The sequence below is a fragment of the Equus przewalskii genome, chromosome 23, assembly GCF_037783145.1.
Source record: "Equus przewalskii isolate Varuska chromosome 23, EquPr2, whole genome shotgun sequence".
Classification (NCBI taxonomy): domain Eukaryota; kingdom Metazoa; phylum Chordata; class Mammalia; order Perissodactyla; family Equidae; genus Equus; species Equus przewalskii.
In genome coordinates this window covers 15,137,792-15,156,021 of record NC_091853.1, presented here as the reverse complement: position 1 = coordinate 15,156,021, position 18,230 = coordinate 15,137,792, and the positions used below count along the sequence as shown (strand labels likewise).

The 18,230-nt window shown below is 43.8% G+C and overlaps 1 protein-coding gene across 3 annotated transcripts in view; it reads right to left on the bottom strand.

Moving 5' to 3' along the window:
- CACNA1E (calcium voltage-gated channel subunit alpha1 E) overlaps positions 1 to 18,230 on the bottom strand; it is a 475,242-nt gene that overhangs the window by 139,926 nt on the left and 317,086 nt on the right. For all 3 annotated transcript variants that reach the window (XM_070591752.1, XM_070591754.1, XM_070591753.1), the window contains exon 9: positions 4,957 to 5,060. In XM_070591752.1, coding sequence (XP_070447853.1) covers positions 4,957 to 5,060 — 104 coding nt within the window. The remainder of the gene's footprint in view (positions 1 to 4,956; positions 5,061 to 18,230) is intronic.

Genomic DNA, 18,230 nt, shown 5'->3' with positions numbered 1-18,230 from the left:
GCAAGCATTCTGTTCCATTTCCAGCTCTGTTAAGATACATCTGGAACCCATATTGGAGCCTTATCTGGAACACCAACGACTTCTTAGCACAACATCTACTTTTCTTCCTCTTTGAATGGTAAGAGTCTGACTTGAATTTTCTAAACCAAAACGTGGACACACTTAGGAAGTGAGGAAGGATAAAGAACATCAAATAAGATTACACAAACAAGAGATTATCCCCTCAGTAGAAATACAAGAAGAAATAAGTGTGGTCAGGCCCCTCCTGCAGGCAGTCATTGAGGGAGAAAACTTGAGTTGCAGGTACAGGCTATGCGGAGAGAATTACCCAGAGCAGTGCTTGGGCATAAAGGATGTCAATAAAGGCTCATTGAATGGTAAATATATAAGAAATTCCATTATGTCTTATGACTCTCTGCTCAAGACATATGCTATTAAGAACTCCTTCACAGTGTCTCCTGTTTTTCCTTCATAACCATTTCACAAGTCACCACAGGCTTTAGTACCATGATGTTGGACTAGTGTGGTTGTTTCTTCCTTAATCCTGCTGCATCTGGTCTCTCCCCATGCTAATCCTCCCCCCAGTGACACTAGATGAACGGTCTTACATATTCCTTTCGTCCTACACTTTTTTGTGCATGTGCAATATTTTTACTTTAAAATTTAATTTCTATTTTTCTCAAAGTGATGTATGTTGAGTTTTAAAGTCGAATATTTTTAAGAGACTTATAATGAAAAACTAACAGCTTACGGCCTCACCATCCCCACCCCTGAATCTCACTCTCCAGAGGCAACCACTTGTAACTCTTTTACCTGTTTCTTCTATTATTCATTTCTAATTTTCTAAATATTGTACTTATACAACTGCTATTTCTTTATCTTTCAATATTATAAATTGCTTAAAGACTTCCCTACTGAGGAACCTAGGATTTTAGTCTTCGACATTCCGTTCCCGTCCCCATACTCTTGAGGCAATTATAGCACCCACAAGGGGCTATCTCAGAATCCAGTGTTAACAATGTAAATGTGGTTGACAGCTGAGCTGCACAGAGGACTCACTATGCTCATACTCCTGTAGTGGTAATACTTTTGTATTTTGTGAAATTGATTGCTTAGATCGGGGGTGTGTGTATACACACATACAAATACCTACATTTATATATTCATATATATTTTTTATATATTCATATGTATAGTTTTGACAAAACCATTAAACTCTCCTGAATACAAAAATATACAACAAGGAATATATTAGTTTCATTCTTTTTAAATGTATCATTTTGAGAGTCCTCTGTCATGCTACGCAAATATGAACTTGCTGCTCTCTAGGCCTCTGACAGCTGTCATCCTACACTTCCCTTCAACACTGTCCTGGGAATCTCCTTTGCCCCATCCTCTACTGAATCCCTTGTTTCCATGAGTATCACGTCTTTCTCTTCCTTCAATTAATTTCTTAGTTTTAGTGACTCACATCCTCCAGTAACTTTTTCAGAAAGAGTGTCTCAAAATATTGCTATTCCAGTCTCACAAATAATCACTATTTTGGCTGGGTATGAAACTCTATCTTGGAAATTTTCGTCCTTCAGAAAGTTTAGGAACTTCTTTATTGGTTTCTAACTTTCAGTGTCACTGAGAAGCCCAGAGCCATCCTAATTCCTGATTCTTTGTAGGTAAAATCCATTGCCTTCCCAATCACCAGAAGCTTTCGGAATATTATCTTTACTGAGATGCTCTGAAATTTCATGATGATTTACCTTGGTGCGGTCTCTTTTCAACAGCTATGCTGAGTGTTCAGTGGGCATTTTCATCATTAAGTAATTAAATTCATTTGTTCCCTTTTATCTCCATACCCACCTCCCATCTCCCTGCCATACAAACTACCATTACAATGTATTCAGTGTATACCTTTTATGTGAATGCATTTTTACAAACTATTATGTGTTCATGTGTTTTTTTAGATAGATGCTATTATTTCACCTTCTCTTTTTCACTAAACTCTATGTTTTTAAGATACTCTATGTTTTCAAGTGCACATGGTATTTGTTGCTCCTAACTGCTACATAGTTTATCATGGTATGCATCCAACAGTTTATCTGCCTACTCTCCCAGTTATGAATACTGAGGTTTTCTCCAACTCCTCACCACCAAAAAACAATGCTGGAAAGAATATCCTTGCACATGTCTCAACAGATCTTTAAATCTGGCAATGTGAGTTTACTGGTTCTGGAAACATTTTTGGCATTTTTCTTTGTTAATTTCTTCCTCTCCATTTCCCTGTTCTCTCTATGGAACAGATTTTGAACCTCTAGCCTCCAGAACTGTGAAAGAATTAATTTCTCTCAGTTTTAGTCGAATGTTGGATCAATCCTCTGATTTTCTTATTTTTGTTCTATTTTCTAGGTAATTTCATCGACTTTATATTCCAACCATTTACTATCTTTTTATTATATTTTTACATTTTTTACATTAGTGTAAATTCTACAGTCATTATTTTACATTAATTCCCAAGTGCTCTTCTTAACTGCTAAATGTTCTCTTTTTTTATAGCAATGTTATTTGTGAATAAAATTATTTCCCTTCTATGTCTGCTGATATCAATTACATGCTTTAAAGGTTATCTTCTGCTCCCTGCATTGTTCATACTTCCTCAAGTTCCTTTTCTCTATTTTTATTTTGTTTGTGTCTTTTGTGTAGGATCTTTTCTTCAAATGCTGATGATCCCTACCTGTGTGTTCATATTTAAGAGCAAGGCACAAAAGGCTTATTGAAAACTCTGTCTGCACGGTTGGGGCTTGTAGAATGGTGAGTGCAGTGGGTTGAATGGTGCCCCTCCAAAAAGTTATGTCCACATCCTAATTCCAGGAACCTGTGAATGTTACCTTATTTGGAAAAAGGGTCTCTGCAGATGTGATTAAGTTAAGGATCTTGAGATGAAGAGGTCATCCTAGATCATCCAGGTGACCCTAAATCCAAGGACAAGTGTCCTCATAAGAGAGAGGCAGAGGGAGATTCTAGACAGAAGAGAAGGAGGAACTATGACTACATGATGCAGCCACAAGCCAAGGAATGCCTGGAGCTGCCAGAGGCTAGAAGAGGAAGGAAATAAATTCTCCCCTAAGCCCTCAAAAGGAGTATGACCCCACCAGATTTTGAACCTCTAGCCTCCAGAACTGTGAAAGAATTAATTTCTCTCAGTTTTAAGCCAACTACTTTGAGGTAAATTATTGCAGCAGCCATAGAAATCTAAGATCATGTGCTTCACTGAAGGTGATGGGTGGGAACCGGTTCTCTGATCACCTTCAAATATCAGTATATGTAGGTCTTTTCTCTTAAGATGAATAGTTTCCCCGGAGAGGAATCCCATGAACCCCTTCCAGACTGCTACAATTCCGAGAGTCGTGCAGTAGAAGTGGGCTGGGAGTATGACATTCAGTTTGTGGACTTTCATTTAACTTTCCTGTTTTCACTCCAGCATATCAACGCCGCCCTCAGAGGCAGCTGATGTTACCATTCCAAGCTCCTCTGATTCAGCCTCTACAGAGAGTAAGTCTTCTAACTTTGGCTGGGATGGGAGTTGGGTGGGGCAGACACCTGTCAGCATTGTTTGGGGGTAGAGATCTAAGGTACTGAGGAGAGCAGATCTAAGTGTTCCTTACAAGGACTTTTGACCAATCCTCTTCTTCTAGTACCACCCACATTCCAACTCTCAGACACAGTGGTTGACTCTAATTCCTGAGCCTTCTAGGGCTCTCATTTTGCTTTTTTATTGGTATTCCTCGTTGTAGGCAATTAAATCTCAGTTTTCCTGCTACTAGGTCAGTCACCATTTACTCTCTGTCTTCAAAAATTTTGTTGACATCTCTCATCTATTGTCATTTTTGCTCTTGTCCTCTTTGTCACTGTCTCCTTCTTTTAAATTGATTTCCTGTGGTAGTGGAGCTATAAGGGATGACCAACTTACTTCAAGTAGCCGTGTTTAAACAGAAGCACCACCTTATAAATTTCCATTGGAAGAACTTATGCCACTCAGACAAGAAATTAAGTTCAGTTTTGCTTAGAAAAAGAAGCAAATCTACCTCTAAAATCTCCCCTTGTTTCAGCCCTCCTATTTTATACCTTTCATTTCCTAAAGTGAACGTTCCACTCTGGTTAAATTAGGTTGCATTACACTCTCCTCACTCTTCATGACAAGTCCCATTTCTTCATCTTTGCTTAAGGTGTGGTGCTCCCCTTCCTGGAATATTCACTCCCATATATTCTATTTTATCCTATTACATATTTTACATCCCAAGCAAAATCCCAACCCTTCATGAAACCATCCCTGACAACTTCAGACTATATATATTTGTCCCTTCCTCAAAACAAATGGTTTGTATTTTATATTAGTCAGTGAAAGAACTCCTGCATCCTAGCTGTTTCAAGTGTTTGCTGTCCTTTTGGCACAACATAAGTTTCTTAAGGGCAGGAACTGTGCCTTATTCTTCATGTGCTCCTTGCAATGCTTACCGTGGCACTGAACACTGAGTGCTTGCTGACTGATGTACACCAATTCAAGCCACAAGTATGATATCTGATGTCCAATACACGATAGAGTAAGAATCTTTTGAGGGTAAAGCCTGTATTTTATTCAACTTTATATCCCTAACAACCAGGACAGTGTTTGACACAGAAGGTCTCTGACTGTTGAATGAATGAAAGGAGGGATGAATAAATGAACCTCACTGGACACCGTGTTCAATGTTGTACCTGATCTAAAGATTTTTTAATTCCAAAGAATAGTAAAGACTATTAGAACGACGATTCACTACTCCATTCCCAGCATCTAGAAGAGCATTTGGAAGATAGGGGCTGCTCGGCAAACGTCTTCTAAATGAAGGTTAAATGAAGGAATCTGCCAGGAGTCAAGAGCATGAGTTCACAGTTAGAAAGAAGAGGACAGAGATACATTTGGCTTACCCGGAAAGCACTCCCAGGACTAGGTTGAGAACAAAGAAGGATCCAATGATGATGAGGGGGATGAAGTACAGCCAATTCCAGGTGGCTCCTAAGGCATCATTGGTCTGAAAGAAAGAAAAATGCTTCCTTAATACTTCATCAAAATCATCTGCCAGAAGAAGACCTCCATTCCTGCAGCTTTCCACGTAGGATGATGTGACAAGCACAGCACAATACACTTAAACACCGCCTCGCTTCACTCCTGACTTGTGAAGGACACTGCCTCAGCCTCATGTAACATCCTGAATTGGAACAGTCTAACACCCTCACTTAACAGATGAGATAGCTGAACCCAGAAAGGTCAAATACTTTTCCAAGATAATGCAAACAATCACTGGGTTTATAGTGTTTGGTGATGTGGGTTCTAAGCCCTTGCACTCTAAATTGGACAGATTCTCAAAAATACAGAGGTTGGCTATGTCCATCACTCTAGTCCATGGATGCTGGCAAAGGCCTTGACAGGGTTGCTTGGGAGAAATTAGTGTCATCCACATCCTGCTCAGCTCTTGACCCTGGGCTCTGGCTTTCTTTCCTCCATCATAGTCCAATAGTACAGAGCTAGACCAGGCCTGGCCCTAGCAAGGCTCTGGACAGAACAAGGGATAAATCTAGATTTGAAGAGTGATCCCTGGCTCTCTCTCTAATGCTAACACACAGTGAGCTGAAAAATGCACGGAAATCTACATTCTGGACTCTTGTACTACAAGTGAGATGCAAGGCCCTTGGATGGCAGGGGGTTGAGGAAGAATTATACCACATGACTTAGCCAAAGAAGCAACTCATGGCAGAATGTCTTATTAGGACCTTGAAAAAGTTTTGAAGCATTTTTGAAAAGTCCTCTCCGACACCTGAGCCTCTCAACTAAGCTTTACCTTGACTCTCCTTCCCCATGATATCTACCCCAAATCTTTCTAAATACTCCCCTTGAATTGCATTATACATATGCAGGGCTTTGAAATCCCCTCAACCCCACCTCACCCCTGAACACGCAAGCTTTAATACCTGTTTGAAACTCAACAGTTTCTGGAAAGAAAGATATTTCATTCCCAATTCACTGGAGAAACAAGGCCATCAAAGTCAAATGCTATGCTTAAAATTCACATGCTGAATTAAATTAATATCTAAACACAGAATTTCTACGGAAAAGTGTTTCTTGTCCCTGGGATTTACCTTTTTCTCCCTCTCACTATTAAACTTTGCAAACATATTTTGATTCATTCTCCCCATGCTTCCCGTGGACTTCTATGACATTCTACCTTGTTTTTCTGCCAAATTATCGTATTTTCTCTCTGCCTCCCATTCAAATACATCAGCCCAAAGAACACAGCCTCCCACTGATCATGGCAGCTATCACTGTACTAGGTTTTTCCATTAAAAATAGCTTCTAAGGCAACCTCTTTCACCAAACTTGTGTGTTTTGTCTGGCCCCTACACTGTTCAGAGAGATGATTGTAAATGAAACAGAATAAAAGTTAAAAACAAATGCCTTCTGAACCAGATGGGGCAAAGCCAGGGAGCTGCTGACTGCAGTGTGTAAGATGCAGCTCTTTAGTTCAACCAGATCTGGTCAGTTAAATGCAAGCAGGGAAGATGTGGGCCAGACCTCTGAGAAAACTGCTTCTGATTATCAGAAGGAAGGCTCAGAAGAACCAAATGCCAAGGGTCACAGGGGTTCTAACGGACATAGGAAGCTGGGTTTTCTGATGTAGTTGAGATATGGTCCTTCCTGTGAGCTGAAAAATGGATTGAATGACCTTTGTATAACTAGCTCTGTCTTTATTCATAATTACAAATGCCACATTTTGTAAAGACTAGTTAGCTCAGATGGTTCACCAGTAATGCTCCAGATTGACAAGTTTCACTCTCTCTATGGCTTAGCAAGCACCCCACTTCCCACCCCTCGCCCTTAGCATTCTTTGGCAGGAAGGACTGAGTCTGCTCCCAGCATCCAGATCAGGGTTCAGTTGCCAATAAACATTAGTTCGTGTCAGCAATGGCAATGATGAAATTGTGAGTTTTACAGTGTCTTTGGTCCCAGGAGTGACTGGGCTACAGTTTGAGGCTGGCTGGAGCAATTTCATTCGGGTGACTATTTGCCAGAGATGCTACAGAGTGAAGAACATTTCCCAAATTGTGTTCTTCTCACTGCTAGAGCTCTGGAAGATATTAAAATGTTCTGTGGAAAATGAGCTTCTGTAACCAAAGAAACTTGGGAAACACAGTAGATTACATTTTCCCCTTAGCTTGTGAGAAGACCCACAAAAAAGAAGCATTATTAATTTTTACTCCATCACTTCAGGCAATTCCTTGATTATGAAACCTCCCTTTTCAAAGGAAATCTATTAACTAATCTGTTAATCTAAATCTATTATCAGAATATATACAGCTTGTGAAATGCAGGGACTAAAGGACTCCCCTCACTGGCCCAGAGTCTGGAACGTGCTTCTCAGTTCTTCTATAAAACATCAATGAGGAGCAGTCTCTTTATTCAGTGTTTTGTAAAAATATTTTGGTTTTGCTTTAACTAAGACAAGAACCTTAACTGTCTGCTCATTTCTGTATCTGGTTCCTAACAAACTGTTTGGCACACATAGCTGCTCGATTAATTGATAAATGACCACAGTTTGAATAAGATGATCATTATGCTTAAAATATACCAAAAAAAAAAAAAAGAAGAAGAAGAAGAAATCATTCTGATATTCCCCTCTCACTCTGTGGAGATTTGTAAATTACTGAAAAAAAAAAAAGTCCTTCACTACAGCATTGGGGCCAGTTGGATGAGAAAAAGAGGAGGAAGGGGAGGAGGAGAAAAAGAATCTCTGGCAGGACACCAGAAGCAGCACTATGCCCTGGGGGTTATTAAAGATGACTGACAGCTTAAAAGGTTCTTCTGGAGAAAGCAGAGTGACAGCTCCCGCGATTATTCACAAACCTTTAAATAGACCTGCCGCGCCCTCCCTACACCTTTCTCCTCTCCCTCGGGCTTCCTGGCAGTTCTTCCCCGCCTCATCCTTCCTCGCCAGGTGGCCTCACCCTCACCTCACGTGCCTGTCAATGGGTCAAGGATGCATGCAGTAGGACAAGGCGACACACCTCAGCAGGAAGCGGGCAAGCAAAGGACTTCACACTTCCCTCCTCCAAAATGACGGGGTTCCTTCTGATGCTAATTAGAGCTTCAATCTCCTTCTGATTCATCATTAGCAAAACCTTAAAATTGTCCAGTGTAGGAGAGACAACTACTAAAGCGTCTTTTGAGATTAAAAAAGAAGAAAGTAATCGACAACTCTCAAGGCAGCAAGTGCCCATCTATCATGTGAGGTGGGAGGCAGGAACACCACGCAGAACGCTGCCAGTTCAACCCCAGAGTTGTGACTGTGTTCTCTCTGGGGGTATGCAGGTGTGTCTGTGTCCCAGCAGGAGGGGGCAGAGAGGAGGGTTGCCTGTGCGAAAGGGAGAATTTCTACTTTTCCTCCTTTCTCCACCGTGCCCCTCTGCTTCTGCGACTCTCACCAGCAGCTTGTATGTAGGAGCATCACGTTTTCTTTTCTCTAGTGACTCCTCCTTCAAAGACAGGGGACAGCCATGCTAAGTATTTTGAGCAAGAACCTGGGGAAGGAGACCCATAGCTTTCCAGCCATGATGCCCTGGATTCTGGCTCCAGGAGAGCGGAAGCTTCCCTGCCCAGAAGGCTGCTGTGGAGCAGCTAAGTGTAAACGAGGTCCCTCCATGCAAAGAAGGCTACCAGCCTCTTCATTCCACCCCATTCATGGAACACCTACTCTGCGTTAGGCATTACAGAAGAGTGCTTTTCTTTAGGGTAATGTCCTCTTATTTAAGGTGCTGATTCTCCTCCCACCTGACCCAGCCAAGCCCCTCGGCTGGCAGGCTGGCTGCGCTCCATCTTTCTCACCTGCTCATTCCCTGAGCGACACACACATGCACACGTGCACATGATGGGGGTGATAACAGACAGAGAAAGCAGTCGGGGGTGGCAGCCCACCTGCACAAGGAGTGCTTAGCGGGTACCAGTCCTGAGACAGTGGGAAAGCGTTCCTTTGGGAACCTGCCTGACTGGGGGTGGTGAGCGCCCCCACTCCCTGCGTAAACAGGCACACTCGCCAATTATCACATTAATCTCAGGGGTATGGAGGGAGCTGGTGGAAAGTGGGGGTGGGAGGAGCAGGACTGGAGAGAAAGATGGGGATGGAGAAGGGAAGAGGAAAGGGGTCCCATGGTTCTCCTGGCCTGAAGCTGTTTAGGCGGCGCTAGGCCCCCATCCTTGGAAGCAGGTCTCTATCAGCATTCCACAGGGCTCTGTGGAAAATATGCTGAAGGATCTCTTGTACGTACACCCCTTTCACAGAGCAGCTCTGACAGGGAGGCTGAAATTTATCTGAGTGGGGAGGCTGAGAGAGTTGAGACCAGGAAAAAGGAGGATACTGATTCCAGAGTCCTTTCAGAAAAAAGGGTCTCTGTGGCACACCTGCTTCCCAGGCTGGAGGCAGTGCCTGCCGGCAAGCCCTGGGCTGGCCTACAGCAGGGTTTCTCAGCCAGGACACTACTGGCAGTTTAGGCTGGATAATTCTTTGTTGTAGCGGGCTGCTCTGTGTGATGCATTAGCAGGATCCTGGCTTCTACCCACTACATGCCAGGGGCACTCCCCCAGTTGTAACTACCAAAAGTGTCTCCAGAATTGCCAAATGTCCTGGACCAAAATGGCTTCCAGCTGAGAACCTCTAGCCTAGAGGAGGCTCTGTCTCAAGGAGGATCTTTGGAATTACCAACTGAGCTCCAGTGAAGGGATGGTTGGAGCAGCCACCCTAGGTGGACAAAAAGGCTAGGCCATTCATCACAGTAAAAGTGTCTGTCCAAGGCCTCTGCTGACCACCCCAGGGAAAGAACATTCAGAGAGGGCGAGAGTGGGGAAGGAAAGGGACAGAGACCAAAGACTGATCCAACCGCAAAGCACCTTCCCTAAGGGCAGCACACACGGGCTGGCCCCTACCCAGCTGACTTGCCTCTCCTTGGCCCCCACTTCTTTCCACCCCTTCATTCCTCCCTCGCCCCAAGGGACTTGGAGTCCATGTCTCAGAGCTGAATGTCGGATTTTGTTCAACAAATTTGTGGACCACATCCTACGTGACAGATACTCTCCTCGGTGCTGGGGATAAATGATAAGCAACACAGTCTGAGGTCCTGGCCCTTGTGAAACACAGTATAACGGGGAGACCCACATTAAATAGATGAGCACACAAATATTCGTACAACTGAACTGTGGTGAGTGCTGTGAAGGGACCACACAGGGTGCTGATGTGCAGGTGCTTCTCCCCCGGTCCAGGAGGACAGGAAAGGATCTGCTGAAGCTTTCAGAGAAAAGAATCAAATGAGATCTAAGAAGCTAACTTGGCTGAGACAGCAGAGGCCAGGAAGGCAGAGAAAGATTTATTTTGGAGGTAAAAGAAAGAGGAGGAAAAGGTTAAGATTAAGAAGTGACAAGAGGTGGGAGACATAGGAGAAAAAGGAGGGTAGGGAATGCGCCATTGGAATGAGCTCCTGCCACTTTGCAACAGCAGCCCCCCAGGTCCCTGTGTGGATGTTATACCGAAGGTACATGAATCATAAGGGTATCCCTTGACAGAGTTTTTCAAAGTGTACATACCTATGCAACCAGCACCCAGACAACAACAGTGCTTCCTGCAAGACCCTTCCTAGGTGCCACCCCGCTCCCCTCCAATGTAACATTGTCCTGACTTCCATAACCATCAGGTAGGTTGGCCTAATTGGGAAATCACATCTGAACATTTCCCTGCATCCAACACTGAGCCATCCCCATTCCCTCTTTGCTCAGGACTCCCATTCAGGATAGCTCTCTCGCACTCCTGCCTCCTACCTCCTCCCTGCCCAGCTCTCACCTGTCTGGATATGGCAGATTCTGCGCTGCCTCCAGCAGATCTCTTTTACCGGCAGGTCACACCTTTCCCAGCAGCCACGAGTGTCGGCTGCTAATGGCTCCCACCTCCACCCTTCTCAGAAGTTGGCCTCCGGCTGACAGACCCACCTCACCTGGGAATTTATGCCTGCCCACGGGGTGGGGGCAGTAAGGATGGCCTGTAGCCAGTAACTAACTAATGCAGGGGTATCAGGGGCCCAGCCCCTTTGCCTCTGGGTGGGACAACCTCTGTGGTACAGTTCACACTCTGGAGCTGCCTATGGGATCAGGCTGAGGCTAAAACTTCTGAAACTACATCTTTGTCTAGTATTTTCCCCTGACCTATCCTGCTTCCTTCATATCCCTACAAGTTTCTCCTGAGAGCAGTCCCTCAATAAATCATTTCCCCAAGAATCCCTGTCCCATAGCCAGTTTTAGGGAATCTGACTTGAGGCATTATATCCCTTTTTCATCAGGGTTTTGCCCGTGCTTACAAAGCTGGTAACACCCCTCCCCGAGTCATGCCAGTTGGATGGTGTTTCTAAGGGCAGAGCCACTGCCCTCTGACCACACCCCTATTTTAGGAAAAGGACACAATGTACAGTGTACCCTACAAGCCACTGGGCAATTAAAAGGCTATGGACCATCCAACCTGGTTTCCTGCAAACCAAGAACTCTAGCCATTGTTTTGGAAGAAGATATGAGGAGGCGTCATCCAACTCATCTGGCAGAAGAGGAAACTGAAGCCCAAACAAGCAAAGTGACCGGGAGCAGACCTGGGGCCACATTCTAGAACCACAATGGGCCAACTTCTTGAGAACCCTTGACTCTCCATATCTCATTGAGCCCCAGGTCTCTTAAAAGCAATCCTTCGCACACTATTACCACCTTCTAGGGGAGTAATCTAAAATAATAAAAATAATTAAAAATAAAGTAACAAAAAATAAACAGAAAAGCCAACGGTAGGATCTGGCAGCCAGAAAAGGAGAGCTGTCTTCCCAGCCCCCAGGCAAGAAAGAATGGTGGGGAGCAGGTGGAAAGAGCGAGGACAGAGAGCTCTGAGCAAAACACAACCACCTGCTGCCACCCAGCAAGGAGGCTGAACCTGTCAGTCCTGAAGGCAGCGCATTTTATTATGTGTCAGATCCCCAAGCATATTTAAAAAACATGGTAAGTCTCCCCGCACAAACAAGCTCCAAAGGCAGCATCTGGCTTAGCCAGGAGCCCACTATAAGCGATCAAGGCTCCCCACACATGCTGGCTGTTCCAAGCCCCCTAGACTTGATGGTCAGCAGCCACTTTCTCCCGCTTGCCTGGAGCGTCAGTGACCATCACTGAGGATGCAGCAGTGCCTTTGTTCAGATGCAAAAGCACCCTGAGGAGTAACTTTCTATTGGACATTTCACCACCTATCTTCCCCTTCTCCTGCCAGTGGGAAAACAGAGCAGGACAAGTTTGGCAAAGAGGAAAGCCAGAGAAAAACAGAACACCCAGCCTCGTCCTTGATGATACCAGGGCAACAGGTCTTCAGCCAGTCGCTAGCCAGTTCTCTAGTCTATCCTATGGTCCTCAGGGGTCAATCCTTCTAGTGACCATTATTTACTGCCTTTCCATTGGTCCCCTGTCCCTTCCAAGTAGCCAATCACCATTTTCCATTCAGTCTAACTTAACTGTAACTTTCATCATCTTGTAGGCTAGAGATCTAGAAAGAATCACAGCATCTTACACAAACCCTTCATCTCACAGATGAAGAACTTAGTCAAAAGCTAAGTGATTGCTGAGAGAGATCCACTAATTCGTTACAGAAGTAGAAGTAGGATGCAGAATTTCTGACCTCTAGTCCACTCTGCACAGCCCTTCTCTTCTATACCACTCAGTTTCATGCTATACGTGGCCCTGTTCCCACTACAGATGGTTCCTGACTTAATGAGGTTCAACTTACAATTTTTCGACTTTATGGTGGTGGGTTCCAGCATGGGAGCTCAATCTATTGTTGAATTGCATAACTCTGAGACAAGGTCAGCTGTGGGATTCATCTTACTTTAAAAGATTTACTGAAGGATGAATATGTCTACGTTGGAATGGATTGTTTCATTTTTTTTCACTTTTGAAATACACATACACACTTAAATCATCTTGTGAGACAACAGTACGTGTGTGTGTGTAAAGGTCTCTACTGCTTTAAATAAATCTTTAAAAACCTGTTGATCTTGTTCAACTTCTTATTCAATGCACTTTTGACTTATGATATTTTCAACTTACGATGGGTTTATCCAGATGTAACCCCATCATAACTCGAGGAAGATCTGTAGTTATTTTGCATGTAATTAGTCTAGCCTCATGATCTCACTTGGAAGCTACCTCAAGTTGAAGACCTTTTGGAGGATATCTCTCACTTCTGAAGGTTCAGAGCACAGAGCTCAGACCTGTGAACACTGCTATCTGATTTAATGAAGAAAAGAGAGAGGCTAGAGATGTCCTGGAAGGCTTCCTGTGGCTATACCTTCACCTGCACTTGAAGTAGGAATAGGATTTAGATCGCCCAATCATTGGAGGAAGACAATCTAAGGAGAGGGAAAGGTTGGAATGATGGGGCCACAAAGAGTTGCTGTGGCAGTAGTGAGAAAAGCAAGACAAGATGAGGAGGAGCAGGTCGTGGAGGACCCCTGAGGATGGCCTAAATCATTTGGATTTGCTCACTTCCTATGAACTCCTCCTTCCTTCTTCCCTCTCCTATTCCCTCCCCGTCTGCCAAACCATGAGTTCTCTCATCCTGGAAAACACTGCTCAGTCTCTATAAGGCTTCCCCTGAGCACATCATTCTACTATACTCCAGAATTCCTCCAGCACTTAGGCACACCCCACAGTTGCATACATATTCATTCAACACTTTTGAGTGTGCACTCTGTATAAAATGACTGAGAAAAGAGTCCTTAAGGGCCTTGGTATCCATAAGAAGGCCAAGTCATGAGTATAAATACCTATAATAGAAACCAGACCATTAAGTGTTACACTTGGGTTTTTGTTTGTATTTATTTACAGACCTTCTTTATATGTATTCTGTCTCTTTCACATATTGGTCCTCTCTTCCCATAAGGATTGAATGTTTCTCAAAGACAGAACTGTATCTTCTATTTCTCTGTTCACTACTAATGCCTAGAATATTATTCTACAAACAAGAGATTCTCAATAATGTTGCTGACTAATAGGGGATTATAACACCACTAGCATTCTTCTGTTTCACAGGCCTAGATGAGTTTCCATTTATAGAATATAAATACATCACCTGTAAAATGGCATCTCTGTTGACATACAGCAAGTACCCTTAGCTAACTCAAACATTCAGCACAGCACATAAGAGCAGACACTCAAGAAAAAAGCTTCAGATAATCATTTTTCTTGGCTTTCATTCTTCCCTCCACAAGGGCTTCTGAGCAGGTGAATTAATTTATCATTGAACGTCCCTGTTTTAATTAATGATTGTATGTCAAACACTATTTAAGGCTGGTAAGCTCAGTTGGTTCCCTGAAGTCCCAGGTCAGTTAGTTTCATTTATTTTGTGGCCATAGGAAGCACTCTAACGCCTTAGTAAGAATGGCTTGAAAGCAAGAAACCATGGCTTTAAAGTCTTTGTATCTTCAGAATCCAAGACAGACCCCTGGAAAACAGGCCCAAAAAACCTTCACTGGTGTTGATGACAGTGATAATGAAATGCCCAGTCCTATGCGCCTATCAATCATCTGAAGGCCTGAGAGTACATGGGTGAGGCTCTCCACTCTGGTCCTGCTGGATCAGAGTTTCTCAAAGCACACCGGGCTACAAGTGTGCCCAATTATCACTCCACTCATGTCTCACAGCCGCTGGCAAAGCCTGGCACAGCCAGAGTCCCCAGGCTGGTCACCTCCACTTGTGAGCAGCCTCGTCCATTTACCCCAGTGTCTTACAAATGTTATTTTCTCTGTGTGCCATGATGTGAAAAAGAACGGAAATCACTGTGCCAGACGACCATCTGTCAGGGACATCGAGGAGGGAATTCCTCACTTGAGTAGGTGCCTACATCAGACTACAGTTGTGAGGTGCCCACTCAGACCCATATTCCTCACTCTGCTTCTCCTCTGTCTCATGGACTAGAATCTCGGGTTCTGATTCTACACTCCCCCGAACCTTCTCTTCTCATCTCTTGATTTCCACTGTCTTGCTCATTATGATGTTAGAAATTCATCTTAGTTCTTCCTCTTTCCTCTAAGATACACAAAATTCATTCCACTGTGTATTCCCATTGTTTTATGGGTATAATAAGGTCGAAACACAATACAGATAGTAAAATAATAAATGTTCACTGTTTCCCCAATCTGGGAACCATTGGAAAGAATCCCCTTTTGCTTTCACCATTCTCTGCACAACTTTCTTTGCTGTTGTTAGGGTGGAATGTACTAAGATCAATGACGATGACTAACACAAGAGTGCATATAAGCTGTTGGATGGCAGCTCCAACATGGATGCAGTCAGACCTTTTCCTGGCAGTACTAAAAGGATCTGATTACAACATCTTTATCTAAACATTTTCCTGTGACTTATATCCTAAAGCTTCAGTGTAACTGAGGAGAGAAAAATAATCATGGCTTTCACTTGTTAAGCATCTACTCTATGCTGAACACCAAGCTAGGTGCATGACATACATTAACTCTACTCTTCACAACCACGTGCGAGAGAGGTGCAATTCTAAGTTTACATGTTAAAAACAAACAAAACAACAACATAATCCAGGCTCAGAAAGGCTAGGGGATTTGCCCAAGGCCCCACAGTCAGTATATTGCAGAAACCAAGTTGAAACCCATGTTTGTCAAGACACTACATTGTATTACCTCTTATGTGTCAGGTGGGGGTAGGGGAGCAGATAGATAGAAATAACGGTGTTGTTTAACTTGGAACATATTAGAGAACAGAGCTATGGAGGCAGGCATTTACAACAGCAATGCCAGCAGGAGAAGCAGTTTCTGACCAGGCGCATATTGTAATCCTATCCAAATGGTATATTGTTTCAACTCCTTTGATGTCTATACCTTAACTCAGTGGTTTCTTCTCTGCCCTGGATGTCTGATAAGGTTGGAAGCCTGCCACAGCAGGTTCTCTGGCCAGCAGTGCAACAGCCACTCTGTCGCTAGGGAGATCTTATAGAATGGGACAAGGGATCCCCAGCCACAGTTGGTTTCAGTCTTTAGAGAGGGAGAAGGTTGTCATTTCTAATCAACATATCTCACCCTGTCTCTACCCAGCTTAAAACCCTCCAACGGCTGCCCTTGCCAAATCCCCTACCGAGACTGACCCCAGCTGAACCTCTCTACTCGTCTCACAGCCCCTGCCTCCCTGCATACCAAGTGACACCACCACACCCCGCGTCTTGCAATGCCCTCGTATGCCATGTTCTTTCCTATCTCTGTGCTTTTGCTTGTGTTGTCCCCACTACCTAGAATATCTTTTCCACCTGTCCAACTGGAAAGCCTCGATGCATACCCTGATTAAATGTTACCTTCACCAGGTAAAGTTCCCAGAGTCAGTCACTCTTCATCACTCCCTGCCCTGGATGCTACCATACTACTGAACTCTGTATAGAATCATTGCTTGCCTGTATGTCATTTTCCAAAGATTTGACAGCCCTCAAGAACAAGGAGTAGGTCTTATTTGTCTATGTATCTGTCCAGAACCCAAATCAGCTGTCAGTAGGTGCTCAGCAAGTGTTTGTTGAATGAATAAATAAATAAGTAAGTTCATAGGCTGAATGTATGGCTCTGATTAAATCTAAGACAAGCAGAAGGGAGGAAAGAAAGAAAAGGTGATGAGAAAGAGGATTTCTGAAAGCATTAATTAAATGCCTAGAGGTTTTTTTCATCACTAAGAGGGAAAGTGAGAGGATAATTAGAGGGGGTTTATCAGGGATTATCACGTAATAAGCCCTTCCCAGGTGTATCCTGCTGAGAAGGACCTCATCCTCCAATCTTCTCCGGAAGAAGAAAGGCTCTGTCACTCTTCTCTCTGAGGAGCTCAGGAAAGGATTAAAACAAAACCAAGAGATTCTGCCCTCTCATCCAGCTACAGTTTCCGCTGTAAAGCTGGGTCCAAGGGAGGCAGAAAATACAGACTTGACTCAACATGAATGTAGACCGTGGTTCCAAGGGGGGCCCAAACAAAGATTAGGGGAATACTCCCCTATGTCGGAATAAGAACGGAGAACCACATCTCTCAGGGATGGAAACAGTAACTAGAGGGGAGAGTGCAGCCCCTCTGAGGAAGCAGCAGAAAACATAGCTTCTTTGCCCAGTGGGCACTGCTGGCAGCACCAGCCACATGGCATTTGGGCAGGAAGCGGATGGGAGAGAAAGCATCTCTCAAGGAAGGTGAACTGGCTGGTCCTTTCAATGGCCAGGCTGGGCAAGGCTAAGCTTGAAACTCTCTAGATCCCAGCCTGAGGGCTCTGCCCTCTTACGCTTCAAGGGGTAGAGATATTCCCTCTGCTGGGAACGCTTTTAAGCCTCAATTCTGACAATCCTCCCTCATCCTCTCAAAAAAAAAAATGCACTGTCCAAATCCTGGCCATGCTTCAAGGCCCTTCTTCTACCCCATCTGGAAGAACTGATCCCCTGACAGCCCAGCTAGGGCTGCCTCCTCTGACTGGTGCCCCAGGGGCTTTTCAGCCTTGTTCTGAGATCCTCTGATACCCAGCCCCAAACCTTTCTCTTGCCTAAATCCTGGCGATTTATTTAGTCTGCAGAGCACAAATTTCCCTAGGCCAATTCTCTGATATTCAGCATGAGGTCACAAAATATTGATAATAAGAGTCCACATTGGTTGGAGGAATTACTATGTAGCTTTTACCTACATTAGTACATTTAATCTTCTCAAGAATCCTCTAAAAGAGATACTAGTACTATGGCCTTTTCCTCTGAAGAGGAAACTGAGACACAGAGTGGTTGAGTAACCTGCCTAAGGCTGCACAGATAGTAAGTGATAGGGCCAGGACTCAGCCAGCCAGCAGTGTGACCCCAGGATTCAATCAATATACTCTATACTTGGTAAAGTAACTGAAACATAACAAATGCCCCACAAACATTGAATGTTATTATTATTATTTTAATGCATTAAGCTCAGTTTTCTTTATTCAACCCTTGAAAAGGGGGACGAATAAAAGAATGAATGAATCACTATTATTTATATTCCTCTCATCTAAATATTTTACTTGCTTTGTGCAAGGAGACTGCTGGCTATTTCTAAACCTCTTATTTTATTATTTGCAGGTTACTATAATATT